This window comes from Saccopteryx bilineata, chromosome 9 (genome assembly GCF_036850765.1).
Source record: "Saccopteryx bilineata isolate mSacBil1 chromosome 9, mSacBil1_pri_phased_curated, whole genome shotgun sequence".
Lineage (NCBI taxonomy): Eukaryota > Metazoa > Chordata > Mammalia > Chiroptera > Emballonuridae > Saccopteryx > Saccopteryx bilineata.
In genome coordinates this window covers 74,103,304-74,116,863 of record NC_089498.1, presented here as the reverse complement: position 1 = coordinate 74,116,863, position 13,560 = coordinate 74,103,304, and the positions used below count along the sequence as shown (strand labels likewise).

Genomic DNA, 13,560 nt, shown 5'->3' with positions numbered 1-13,560 from the left:
GCCACCCATACTCTGTGGTGCCCAAACAGACCACTCCCATCTTTTCCAGATTACAGTTCATGCAGTGACAGAGGTCTTAGCTGGAGGCCACACATGTGTGACCATGCCCCTACCCATGGTGAAGACCTGGCCCACATCTTCAGAGTCATTGGCAAAGGCCCGGAAGTAGTGAATGGTCAGGATGCTATAGAAGACCAGGCTGTTGTTGCCGATGTCTGCATCCAGGGCCAGCACCTGGATCAACGCTGAGCCCATCTTGGCGTCAGTGGCCACTCCTGCCAGAATGGGCAGGTGGGTGTAAGCAGTCGGGCAGGGACTACTCCACACCCCGCGCCCAAGCTCCAGTCCCCGCACCTGCGGTATACTCAGCCTTGGTGAAGCGTGGTGGCTGGTCATTGATGTCCTCTAGCACGACGCGCACCTCCTGCAGGGTGAGGTCAGCAACCAGGTCCAGGTCTGGCGAGGGCCCAGGGGGTGGGATCCAGCTGCGATTGCTTGAGGCTTTGACGATGAAGGAGAAGACGGCTTCGCGCTCCCGGTCCAGGTCCTTCAGCACCAGCAGGCGCCCGTCAGGCTGAAGATGGAAGTTCTTCTCTTCGTTCCCAGCTGAAGGTGGGACCAGCACAGGATGAGGGGCAGGGGCAGGGCCAGGGCGGGGGAAATTGGGGTCATCTTCAGCCCCAGGGTAGGTAGGGCACTGCCCTACCTGGCCTCACCTGCAATGAAGTAGTACACGATGGCATTGGATCCCTCATCTGCGTCCACAGCGCCTGTCACGTTGCCCACGAGGGTGCCCTGTGGTGAGTGCTCGGGCACTGTCAGCAACTGGTACTGGGGGCGGCCTTTCTACAGGGGTAGAGGAACGTCATCACAGGACGTCAAGGGGGAGGCTTGGCTCTAGGCAAGGCTTTTGTGGGTGTTAGGGAGTTTATCGTCCACAACCTATGGGGTGAGTGGAATGGCTGTAACTCCAGCTCTGTCCTCATGGTTGTCACCCAGTGACATCTTCTATGAGGGCAGGGCTGGGCTTGGCACATTCTCTGAAGTCTCCAGCGCCTAGATAGATGTTTGAACAAGGGATCTCACTCTCTCATATGCTCTCATGTGCACATGAGTGTGCACACTCACACAGAATCTCCAGAGCACATCAGATCCCATGTGCACAAAAGAAGGAAAAACCACCAAATCAGAGAGTCGGAGTCCACAGGAGGGACCCAGCCCCAGCTCAACAAAACAGAGCTGACCGTCAGGCTTCCTGTGTACAGGCTGTGCAATTAGGAGAATGTCAGCTCTAGGAATCAAGTATTTTTGTCTGCTTTTTTGACAGCTGGTTCATGCCATGAAATAGTAACTGCTCAATAAATATTTGTCATATGAAGTGTATACGGGTTTCTGTGCACAGCCACACGTGTTTATGGTAAAGGGTGCATGGGGGTATCTGCATGTGTGTACTTGCAGGCAGGGAATTCCTGTGTGGGTGTAACTGTTGCAGGGGATGGGTGAGAGCTCACTGGAGGCCTCAGGAAGAGGGGCTCATTGTCATCGATGTCATCCAGGACCACCTGCATCGGCTGCATCGTCTCATACGGCACTGGCTGGCCCAGGTCGCTAGCCACCAGGATGAGCTGGAGGTGGAGAAGCACAATCAGAGGAGACAAAAGGCCCCAGGAGGGCACTCCACGAGGGTCCAAGTCACCACCCTTGAAGACATTCTAGGTGTGGAGGTGGTGGCCCTGCACGCGGAGAAAAGCCCCTTCCTAGCAACGCTCCTCAAGCCAGGCCCCACCCCCTTACGCTGTACACCGCCTGCTTCTCACGGTCCAGGCGCTGCGCAGTCTGGATGAGGCCGCTGACTGGGTCAATGGTGAAATACTCCCAGTCCCGGTTGCCCGTGCTCTTCAGGAAGCTGTATCGCACGGCCCCGTTGAGGCCCTCATCCTCGTCTGTGGCATAGACCTCGTACACGTTGGAGCGCAGTGGTATCTCCTGCGGGGGCGTGGGAGTGAGGCTCCTGGGACAGCTGGGAGAATCCCAGCCCCTGGGCCCCCACAGAGCTCCCATTCTTTCTCCTCCTGTAGCAGAACGACCTGGCTACCTTTCAGCATCCTTAGGAGCCGGGCTACCTGCTTGTCTGGGCTCTCTGGAGTCTGAGCATGCACTAGAAGATCCCCTCACCCCACCTCCTAGCCAAGGCCACCGCCCATTGATGGGTCCGCCTGGGATCCGCCATGTTCCACACTCTCGCAGGGCGAGCGCCCTGCCCGGACTACCCTCCCTCTCCCACCCCACTGCATGCTACGGTTCAGAGGAGGGACCCAAAACCTGAGGCCACAGCCTCCCTGTTCCCCGGTCTGTCTTGCTCTCTGCTACCTCAGTCATAGGGGCTCCAGGTATCCCCAAACACCACCATGTACTCAGTGGGGTACTTGAGCACGGGGGACAGGCAGGTAGAGTGACATGGTGGATGCAGACTGACACCTGGGTTCTAGTTTGTTACCAAGACCATGTATCCTGGACATGCCCCCTCACCTCTCTGAGCCCCAGTCTCCTGAACCCCTTCAGTTAAGTCTAATATATCAAAAACCTAACTTATGTCATACATTGACTCACGCGTGAGAAAGCTGCTCAGGGCACAAGCAAAAGAGCAGGCTTGTTTTTAGTTGAAAAATTACCAGCTTAGCTTGGTTTCACTGTTTATCCTATTCATTATGACAATCAGAAACTCTGAGTGACACTTGCAGCTAATTAATAGGAAATGAGATGACAAACAGGTAACTAACACATGCTGGTTGTTTGGGAGACATGATTCTTTCAGAATACGGAGCGCTTGAAGGGAAAAAGTTAGTAGATGGGGCCTTGTTGTGGAAAAAAACTATATTATTATAAATGTATACCCTGCTTCATTCCACAAAGAGGATTTAAAGCAGCTTACAAGAAAGTATAAATTATAAGAATGAACAAATAAAAAAACAAATCAGGGCATAGAAAAGCAATGGTTGGCAGAAAAATGGGAACTGAGGGATGGGAGGCACGATATGTATGCTAAGACCCTTGAGGGCCACTCAAGGTGGGCCAAACGCTCTGAGCCCCCAAGAGGACAAGGCAAAGAGGACCACTTAGTCATTACAGTGGACACAGGTAGAAGCAAACCACAGTATAAAAGCACAGTGTCCCCAGAGCTCAGCCTTGACAGAAATGACTTCCGTTGGACCTCAAAGAAGAGAGAGTGTGACGACAAGAACTTAAGGCTGACGTTCTGAGATGCAGAGACATGCTCAAGTTGGGGAGCAAAGATCAAGTGGGAGACACCCTGAATGAGCCACCAAGGGGCATTTTGGGCCTGAGCACTTAGAGGAAGGAGGGGAAGGGTAGGAGACAGAGGAAGACTTCCCTGTCTTTACAAGGCGATTTAGAGCAAGGAATGAAAGGACTGGAGAGGTCCGGAAGCTCAGCCACTTTCCCTTGCTTCTCATCTGATGCCCACCCTCAGCTCCCAGGCTGTCTCCACCCTGGTATCAGGAGGAACAGACAGATGGCGGGGCCTGTACGTTTATTTTGACACAGTATAGGGGAAGTGGGTTTCTGGGGAGACTGTCCTCCTTGGCAGACATCTAAGAGCAAGAGATGGGGCACCTACTATTAATAGTCCCATTTTGCAAATGAAAAAACAAATTCAGAGAAGATAATTTGGCTGGTGAGCAATAGAGTTAGACTTGAATCCAAGACCTTTTGCTGACACAGCCCATATTACTAACCATTGTTCAGTACTACCCTGTGTGGCACTGAAACCGTCTGTTTCCTACACTGGCTTCAGCTTCCCCACCTTCACAATGGGGGCCCACCCTTTCACTCTCCCGGGCATGACAACAGGATGAAGCGGGCTGGATATTGGAATGGGCGTGTTAGCAGGCAGGAGGCCCTGGAAGATAGCTGTACCTCTTTGATGTGGAGGATGGTGCCGTTGGGGGGGCGCACAAAGACGGGGCGGTTGTCATTGACATCAATGACCTCCACCAGGAGCATCGTGGTGCCCCAGAGTGGAGGCTCTCCGCAGTCTGTGGCCACCACGGTCAGATTGAACCTCTCGTAGGAATGCAATGGCCGCCTTGTGCTCACCAGGCCGGAGTCCATGTCCACGTGGAAAGCCTCTGGCGGTGGGGCAGAGAGCAAGGAGAGCACGGCTCTGGTTGAGACAGCCTTCCCCGTGCAGCCTATCCTCACCATCGCCCACCCCTCAAAGCGTCACAGGTGGGGAGCCAGCTACATACCCTCGCCGGGGCCCTCGAGTGAGTAGGTCACCTCCCCATTGGAGCCCTCATCCTGATCAGTGGCCACCATGGTGATGACTGAGGTGCCTGCTGGTTCATTCTCATAAACGCTCGTGCTGAACTGGGGCTTGGAGAACTGTGGCCGGCAGTCATTGACGTCTAGCACCTGAATCACCACCTGGGAGGTAAGTTGAGGTCAGAGGTCAGGAGCATATCAGGGGCTACTTCAGGTGACCCAATCACAGAGGAGCAAGCAGAGGTGGACAGTGCCCAGTCTTGGAGTCTGACCTCACATGGAGGCCCCCTGAGCTTCAGTCTCCTTAGTTGTAGTTTGGGAAGAATATATCTTCTCTCTCAGGGGTGAGAGGCTCACCTGTGATGGCACGTGGCAGTGACTGGCCTGAGGACACTCTCTGCAGCTAGGACTGTGAGTACCTAGTGATCTGTGCCTGGACCCTAAAGCCAGGGCCTCAAACCCGCCTCCTGCTTTGTCCTGTGTTCCTCCCCACCACGGCCCCATACATCTCACTCTGATCTCTGGACAAAATGCTGGGTGGCAACTCCTCCATCTCCGAAGGCCCCCTCTTGACTGGGATTTGTATCTGACCTGGGACTTGGCTCTCTCTGCTGACCCCACAGCCCGGGGCAGGTCCTATGGACACACCAGGTCAGAATGCTCCACCCCCACCTGCTGTTGTGCTGTCTGGCTGCACTCCCACCAGAACTTTTCACAGCCGTGATTTTTTTTTCCTTCTTTTCCAAGCGAGGGGAGGGGAAATAGAGACAGACTCCTGCATGTGCCCCGACCTGGGATCCACCTGGCGACCCCCATCTGGGGCCGATGCTCTGCCCATCAGGGGTCATGCTTGCAACCGAGCTATTTTTAGCACCTGAGGTAGAGGCTCCATGGAGCCATCCTCAGTACTGGAGGCCAACTTGCTTAAACCATTTGAACCATGGCTGCAGGAGGGAAAGATAAAGAGAGAGAGAGAAGGGGAAGGAGGAGGGATGGAGAAGCAGATGGTTGCTTCTGCTGTGTGCCTTGACTAGGAATTGAACCCAGGACATCCACACACCAGGCCGACACTCTACCACTGAACCCACTGGCCAGGGACTCACAGCAGTGATTTTAAGAGCCCCTTTCAGTACACATAACACTTTACAAACCCTGTCCCACCACCTGACTCACCACTGCCCTGGGAAGAAGGCAACCTTAGTCTTTTGACTCTAAATACTGTGCTTTGCCCCCACAGCACATGACTGTGTGGCTGGGACGAACTCAGATGTGTGGGAGCAGTCCCAGCCCTTCCCCATCTGCTAAAGAGAATTTTCCCACCCAGGGTCTCCCCTCCTTATCCAGCAGAGTTTTTTTTTATATGGCTAGGTTATTGTGGGGAGAACTGGAGAAAGGAACGCAGAAAGACATGACTGGACAAGGCAGAAGGAAAGGGGAACAAAGAAAGAGAAAACGAAGCCTGAAGAAGTAGGATTTGGGGTAGAGATCAGGGAGCTTGGAGGGCAGGACACTGGCCAAACTGTGTGGGCGCTAGAACTGGGGTTGTGTATCTAATCCCTCATTAACATTCTTTCAGACTCAAAAATACAGATAGTTGCTTTATAATTATGTTTGCTTGTTGGACTCTTGTGTTTTTTGCTTGTCTGTTTGTTTATCAAGAGAAGGGGGAGTGGACAGGAAGGGAGAGAGATGAGAAACATCAACTTGTACCTGCAGCACTTCAGTTGTTCACTGACTGCTTCTCATATGCACCTTGACTGGGGCAGGGTGCTCAAGTTGAGGCTGTGACCCCTTGCTCAAGCCAGCAAACTTGGGCTCAGGCCAGCAACCTTGGGCTTCAAGCCAGCAACCTTTGGGCTCAAGCCAGTGACCATGAGATCATGTGGATGATCCCACGGTCAAGCTGGTAAGCCCGTGCTCAAGCTGGCAACCTCGGGATTTTGAACCCGGGAACCTCAGTGTCCCAGGTTGATGCTATATCCACTGTACCACCACTGATCAGGCTGGACTGCATTCTTTCAACGGGATACCATTAGGACAGTGGGCCATGTGGAGTCCCAGGCTTTATTTGGCTTACACTAAGGTATGTTTAGCTGCTTTTGCAGAGATTTGGCACAAGAGATTCTTGCTAAAGTCCCCTTCTCCCTAAGACATAGCCATTGTGACCCACCTAAGCTCTTGCCTTTTCCTTCCTGCCACCACGTCTCTGAGGGGACCAGGTGGTCCCGCAGTAGCCATTCTCTAAGTGGTTTTCTTGCTGCCTCCACAACCCCAGGCTCTGGTGTCCCTGGTGTCCCTGGTGTCCCTGGCCGAGGCTAGCCTTCCTCACCTGCACTGAATTTTCTCGACGGTTGCTGGCTATATCCCCAGGGTTGTCTTTGGCCAAGGCAGTCAGGATATAGTGGTCCTTCTTCTCCCGGTCCAGAGAGGACAGCACATAGATGTCACCCTAGTAGGAGAAGGGTGAAGTTAAGTCTTTCATCAGTTCAACAGATATTACTGAGCATCTGCTGTGGGCCTGACCCTGCTCTGGGCTCTGGAGGTACAGCACTGAACAGAAGAGACAACTGTCCCTGGCCCCATGAAGCTCGCATTCTAGTGGCTCTTCTTGCCCTCACCACCCCAATCCACCTGAAGTCGGATAAACAGCCCAGGCTGGAGCTCACTGCCTGGCCAGGTATACGGCAGTATGCCATAAACATCCGCTGCTCAAGTGCCAGGCCAGGAGCATGTCTGATTGTTCTTAACAAGCAGGGAGAACAGAATACTGTCGAGAGGCATAATGCAGGGGTCTGTGGGCAGGGGGAGGGAATGGGAGGAAAAGTCCACTCCAGCCCAGCCCCTGGGGAAGGCCCCACCTGACCACCCCCAGGGCACAGGGCTCTCTGAGACTTAGGGGAGCGTGGAGGATGCGGTGAGTGTGGGGCCACAGGCACAGGAGGTGCTCAGACACTGCTTGCTTCCTGCCTCTCTTTTGACAGTTACAAAAGGCGGCCACATGGACTTGAATCAAATTTTCTAGTCTGCTGGGGACACAGCAGAAGTTTTTGGCCCGCAAAGGACTAATTCCAAAAGACTTTGGCTACTTCCTTCCATGTCTGCTGGGACAGAAAGGCCTCGGCCTGCAGGGTGTCTGGGACTCTGAGAATAGGACTGCTGACTTGGCTAAAAAGCCTCCACAGCTACAGATCTCCAGGCGGCGGGACCCAGAAGTGGGGAGATAACTACAGTACTTCTGGAGGCTTCCCAGCCTGTGACCCCGAGCCCTTCCCACTCCCCAAACCCATGCCCTCCATCGCCTGCTCACCGTAGTCGGGTTGATGGCAAACTTGCCCTCTCCATCTCCAAGGCTGTACTCAATGAGGGCAAAGTTGCCTGAGTCAGCATCAGTCGCAGTGACCCTCAGGATGACAGTGCCCACAGGCGCGTCCTCAGAGACGGCTTCCTGGAGCCCAGTGGGCGGGGAGAGAGAGGACAGCATCAGTGCTCCATCCATGCCCCTGCTCTATAAAATCACTGACTCAGAAAAGTCAGGGCATCAAGTTGATCATGGGATGGTCTCTCCCATGAGGCTTAGGGGCCAGCAGGACCAAAGGCCCCAAGGGATGAGCACAGGTCCTGGACCCAACTTGTTGGCCTGGCCACTCACCTGGTAGGAAGGCTGGTCAAATATGGGGTTGTTGTCATTGATGTCCACAATCTCCAGGTAGACAGGGATCTCAGCTGCCCGCGGAGGGGACCCATTGTCTGAAGCCCTCACAGTGAAGTTGAGCCAGTGTACTTCCTCATAGTCCACCGTCCGGTTGGCGATGACCTTCCCTAAGACACAGAGGTACAACTAGTGCCATTTTGGCCATTCCTCACTCATAAAGCACTCCAAATAAGAAGAGAAGGATCTAGAACTCTGTGAGGTGGTCCCTTGAAGGAGGATGGACAGGCAGCACTGCCTCAGGGGGCTGAGAACAACTTGCATCCAGCTGTTCTCCTTACTGGAGGGGTGAGAAAGCTTTTCACAAGTCAAATAGATGGACATCAACATGCCCAGGACCTCCGCTGAGACGCTCCTCTTGGCCTTTTTGCTTCCTAAGTGGTACTAATACAGTCAGCTCTCCATATCCTCAGGTTTCAATCTGCTGTTGGTTGAACCTATGGATACGGAACTGTGGATATGGATGGAGGTCCGACTATGGGACTTGAGCATCTGTCCCATATCTTGGTATCCGTGGGGGATCCTGGAACCAACCCCCCTTTGATACCAAGGGACAACTGTAGTATAGGCTTGGGGGGTGGTAATGGTGTGGAATATTCCAGGTTTCCAGCAGACCTTAAAGGGGCCTTCCATTCCAATCTAGGACAAGATACTCTGTCCTTTCCTCTAGTTTGAGTATCTGGGAGTGACTGGAATGTTGGCCATATTGGCTTTGGCCCGTCCACTGAGAGGCCGTAGTGGGGCCGCAACTGAAGGGTGGGAAGTAGGCCATGGTCACTCTTGGAGGTTAAAGAGGCGCATACACATCCCCAAGACCCCTCTGGCAGATGGCCCACCTACCTGCTGAGGAGTCTTCCAGCTGAACATAGCCTGGGGGCATGGGGTCCAGCAGGGAGTAGGTGACCAGCCCATTGAGGCCCTTGTCAGGGTCCACGGCTGCCACGGCGATGAGCGTGGTGCCTGGGGTAGCCCCCTCCAAGACCCTCTCTGTGTAGTATGTGATCCCGAAAGGCTTGAACCGGGGCGTGTTGTCGTTGACATCCAGGATATTGACTGTAAGCTTGGCTGGGGTGAAGGCAAGGGGTGCAGGTGATGTGAGGGTCACCGAGGTGACTGGGCCAGGCCTCTCTAAGTCTCAGCTATGCTTGGAGAGGGTGGCAGCAGCTCAGCACTCCTGGGATTCCTGCTTGACCCAGCCCTTGACCAGTGGCACATGACCCTTTCCTCTGGTCTCGCTTCTCATTCTTCCATAGGGAAAGGAGCTTGGGCTCTACCAGCTAGCTGAATAAACTTGGTGCAGCCTCTGGTCCTATTGTGCCTTAGTTTCCTAATCTGTCCAGTGAGATAGACTAAGATGATTTTTTTTGAGGGGGGGGGAAGGGAGAGAGATTAGAAGCATCAATTCTTTGTTGTAGCTCCTTAGTTGTTCATTGATTGCTTCTCATATGTGCCTTGACCAGGGGGCTCCAGCTGAGCCAGTGATCATGCACTCAAGTTTGATGAGCCCACACTGAAGCTAGTGACATCAGATTTCAAACCTGGTACCTCAGTGTCCCAGGATGATACTCTATCTCCTCTGTGCCACCACCAGGCAGGCCAACTAAGATGACCTTTAAAACCCTTTTTAGCCTGACCTGTGGTGGCGCAGTGGATAAAGCATCGATGTGGAATACTGAGGTCGCCGGTTCAAAACCCTGGGCTTGCCTGGTCAAGGCACATATGGGAGTTGATGCTTCCTGCTCCTCCCCTGTTCTCTCTCTATCTCTCCCTCTGTCTCTCTCTCTCCCCTCTCTCTCTAATAAAAACAAATAAATAAAATCTAAAAAAGTAAATAAAAAAATTTTAAAAGACCCTTTTTAGTCAGCCTTCTGTCTCCCATCTGAGTCATCCCCTCTGTATAACCAGTCTGGGCCTTTTGCCCTCTGAGTGTAGAAGATGTAGGAGATGACCAAGTTTGCCCTTCCTCTGGAAAACTTGGTCCTCTGGGCTGTAAAGATAAGCAGACAACATCTGCCAGGCCCATCTCCTTGCCCCAGCAGCTGTTCTTATCTTATGGCAGAGGCCACTTGAGGCTACCCCATCACTACAGCCGCCTCCCTGCCCCCCACCTTTCCCACACAAGATCCATGCCTCTAGCAGCCCCTCACAGCTCACGGCTCTGGCTGCAGGCAAGCTGGCCTGGCGTGCGAAAGGTACGTTCGAGCCCCTCTCTTCTCTGTTGTAGTGCCTGTGCACCCCAATGTGGTGTCTGTGGTCTCGAATCATCTTTCCTGTGTCTTCCTTCCTTTGGGCTGACCCAGTGGCTTCCTAACAGATCTGAGGTTCCTGTCTCACATCCCCGCCACCTGCTGGTTATCAATTCTGCCAACGGATTCCAGCCCAAGTCTCTGTAACCCATCTTTTTCTCAGTTTCTGTCCAGCCTCCACCAAGCCTCTTTCCTACTCTGAACCGTGGGGTTCATGAACACACTAAATTCTGGGCTTTGGATCCTCTCCTGCTGAGCTCTGCCTAATAACTGAGAGACAAGGCCACCCTGGCCTTCACTGTAGCTGCTATTCTTCACATCCCTCTGGGTCCTGCTGCTCCCTCCCTGGTGCCAAGCCTGTGCTGTTCCCAGCCTGATTCTTGCTCTCATCAGCTCTGAGTAACCAATGGGAGATGCCTGTGGAGAACTTACCATTTGGCACGCTGACAGAGCGCTCTGGTAGGTCGCTGGCATTGTCAATCACTGAGAGAGTGACCTCATAGGTGGCAACCAGCTCCCGGTTCAGGGGGGACTTCACCATTACAGATCCTGTAGACCAGATCAGGTCAGGTTCAGCCCAATAGGAACCCCCTAAAACCTGGGCCTCCTAAGGGCATTCCTCACCAGCCTGCCCAGTCCCCACCAAGGGTAATGGTCCCAAAAGACTTGCTGATTTCATCTTTGGTTGGGATGAGACCACAGCCATCTGCAAGTTGGGGCACATCACTCATTACTTACTAGGCAGTGACCTTGGGCAAATTATTTAAGTTCTCTGCACCTCTGTTCCCTCATTTGTAAAATTAGGATAATTACAGTACCTACTGCATGGGGCCATTTTGACAATTATAACAATTAAATGAGACTAAAGGGCTTAGAACAGTGCTTGACACATAGAGAATGCCATGTAATTGCTTGTTAAAAAAACACTTGTATTCCACAACAATGTGAGTATACTGAACACTACACTCAAAGATGGTTAAGGTGGTCAACTTTGTTATGTGTATTTTGTCACTATTTAAAGAATGCTTGCATTTCATGGAGACCAAGTATAAAGGAAGTTCAAGGCCACTAAGACTGCTGAGGGTTCTCTGGAAGAGACAGTGGTAGAACAGGCTGGATGGGCAGGACTACTCCTTTGTCCATTGAGTCGGCCATGATATGGACTAATGGCAGGAAAAGAGCATGGCCCTATGTTAGACCTAGCAAGGAGTTGTGTTCTCTCTTACTTGTTGCTTCCCAGAACCCCTGCCTACTCCCAGTCATAGAGGAACCCTCCAGAGATGTAGGCTTGAGCTGGGTAGATCTAGTTTGGCTGATCTCAGGGCTGCTCTACTGGGACCCCTCTGCTTCCTGCCTGTTGCAGGGTCTGGCAGCTTCTCCTCCCATCTGCCTCACCCTAGGATGAAACCTCCTCTCTCTTTCCAGCTCTTAGGCGCTGAGGTCTCTGGGACTGCCTCCCCCTTAGCAGATCTCCCTGCTGGGCTTCTGTCCTCCTTGGGTCCCCAGCCATGGGGAGGGCACTTACCCTGGGCTGTTGCCTCCTCCTCCTCCTCTTCCTACTCTCGCTCCCCGTCCCCGAGGCTGGGGAGCGAGGATGGGGAGAGGGTGGCTGCATTCAGTCTGCAAAGGCTGGGCCACAGCCTTGGCCAGGCCCCACAGGACGGGAAAGGTGGTAGGGGTGCAGTGGATATGGAGAAAGGCAATGGGGTGAAGCGGAGATGAGGTGGGAAGTGATAGAGAAACAGAGCTCAAACCTGTGGGTCTGCCAGCCGTGAGGAAGAGAGAAGAGGGTTATCGTCAGTTAGTTCAGGGTGCGGGGGATGGAGTGGAGCAGGGCATGGGGGGCGTTGGGGCTCAGAGCTGACCAGGGTGGGAGATTCGGGAGGGAGGTTGTGAGGATAAGAGGCAGAGGAAGGGAGCCAGGGGAGGGAGAGGGAGCGGGAGCCCATTTGGTAGGAAAGGAATTGGGAAGGAAGGTGAGCAAGAAAGGTAGAGAGGGCATGAGGAAGAGGGGGCAGAGAAGACACTGGAAAGAAAAATAGAGAGGAGAGAGTCAGTCGGAGGGAAAGAGACCAGAAAAGGGAAAAGTGGTAGAGGCATCAGCACTGTACAGCATCAAATTGGGCAAGGGTGTGGAGCAGCTCTCCATGGTCCTGACCAACCATTGTGGCTGAAATTTTGCTAACCTGGGACACGGCTTAATTTATCTGATTTCCAGTGCTCCTGGTTTTCCTGACTTTCTATTTTCCCCTTAGGCCTCAGATGCAGAATGAGTTAATCAACCTCTGGTTCACTGAACACTATGATCTTGGCACTACTCTTGTTTTATGTATGTATCTATTCCCTTTTTAGTCCAATACTGCTTACCCCTTCCCTTCACCTCTAGGGCCATCATTGAAATGTATTCAAAATCACATATTGTTTTGTGGGTATTGTCTCTTACATTTATGCAAATGGAATTATGATATATATATATATAGATAGATAGATATAGATATAGATAGATATAGATATATATCCCATCCTATTTCTCTTTTCAGTAAGTTCTTATTTATTTATTTTTGTGACAGAGACAGAGAGAGGGACAGAGAGAGGGACAGACAGGGACAGACAGAAAGGGAGAGAGATGAGAAGCATCAATTCTTCGTTGTGGCTTCTTAGTCTCCTTAGTTGTTCATTGATTGCTTTCTCATATGTGCCTTGACTAGGGGGCTGTAGCAGAGTGAGTGACCCCTGCTCAAGCCAGCAACCTTGGACTCAAGCCAGCAACCTTTGGACTCAAGCCAGTGACCATGGGGTCATGTCTATGATCCCATGCTCAAGCCAGCAACCCTGCACTAAAGCTGGTAAGCCTGTGCTCAAGCTGGATAAGCCCATGCTCAAGCCAGTGACCATGGGTCCTCCACATTTCAGTCCAATGCTCTATCCACTGTGCCAATGCCTGGTCAGGCAGTCAGTTCTTATTTTTAAGGTCTACCTACCTTACTCTGTGTTAGTCTAATCTGTTGCTTCTAACTGATCCCTGGTATCCCATGGTGTGTACCCACAATGCTTTAGTCTTCTATTTCCCAAGGAGGAGTGCTCAGGTAGTTCCAACTCCCACCACCAACATTGTAGCGAACATCCTCAGACAATTCCCTTATTGACCTGATAATTTCCTTGGGAAATTCTACTCAGGAGCAGAATTGCTGGGTCATAAGGTATGAGTGTGCTTTGTGCTAAATTGCTGTCGAGTCGGTGGAGTTAGTCTGAACTCCTACACTAGTGCATGAGTGTTCCGAGGTCTCTACATTATCACCAATACTCAATATTGTCCAGCAT

At 52.4% G+C, this 13,560-nt stretch overlaps 1 protein-coding gene across 2 annotated transcripts in view; it reads right to left on the bottom strand.

Moving 5' to 3' along the window:
• LOC136312774 (cadherin-23) overlaps nt 1-13,560 on the bottom strand; it is a 75,605-nt gene that overhangs the window by 5,578 nt on the left and 56,467 nt on the right. For both annotated transcript variants that reach the window (XM_066242622.1, XM_066242623.1), the window contains exons 15-26: nt 10,672-10,788; nt 8,834-9,058; nt 7,934-8,103; nt 7,592-7,729; nt 6,614-6,733; nt 4,269-4,446; nt 3,937-4,148; nt 1,795-1,986; nt 1,512-1,625; nt 717-846; nt 355-606; nt 114-275 (exon numbers count right to left, since the gene is read on the bottom strand). In XM_066242622.1, the coding sequence (XP_066098719.1) occupies nt 114-275; nt 355-606; nt 717-846; nt 1,512-1,625; nt 1,795-1,986; nt 3,937-4,148; nt 4,269-4,446; nt 6,614-6,733; nt 7,592-7,729; nt 7,934-8,103; nt 8,834-9,058; nt 10,672-10,788 (2,010 nt within the window). The remainder of the gene's footprint in view (nt 1-113; nt 276-354; nt 607-716; nt 847-1,511; nt 1,626-1,794; nt 1,987-3,936; nt 4,149-4,268; nt 4,447-6,613; nt 6,734-7,591; nt 7,730-7,933; nt 8,104-8,833; nt 9,059-10,671; nt 10,789-13,560) is intronic.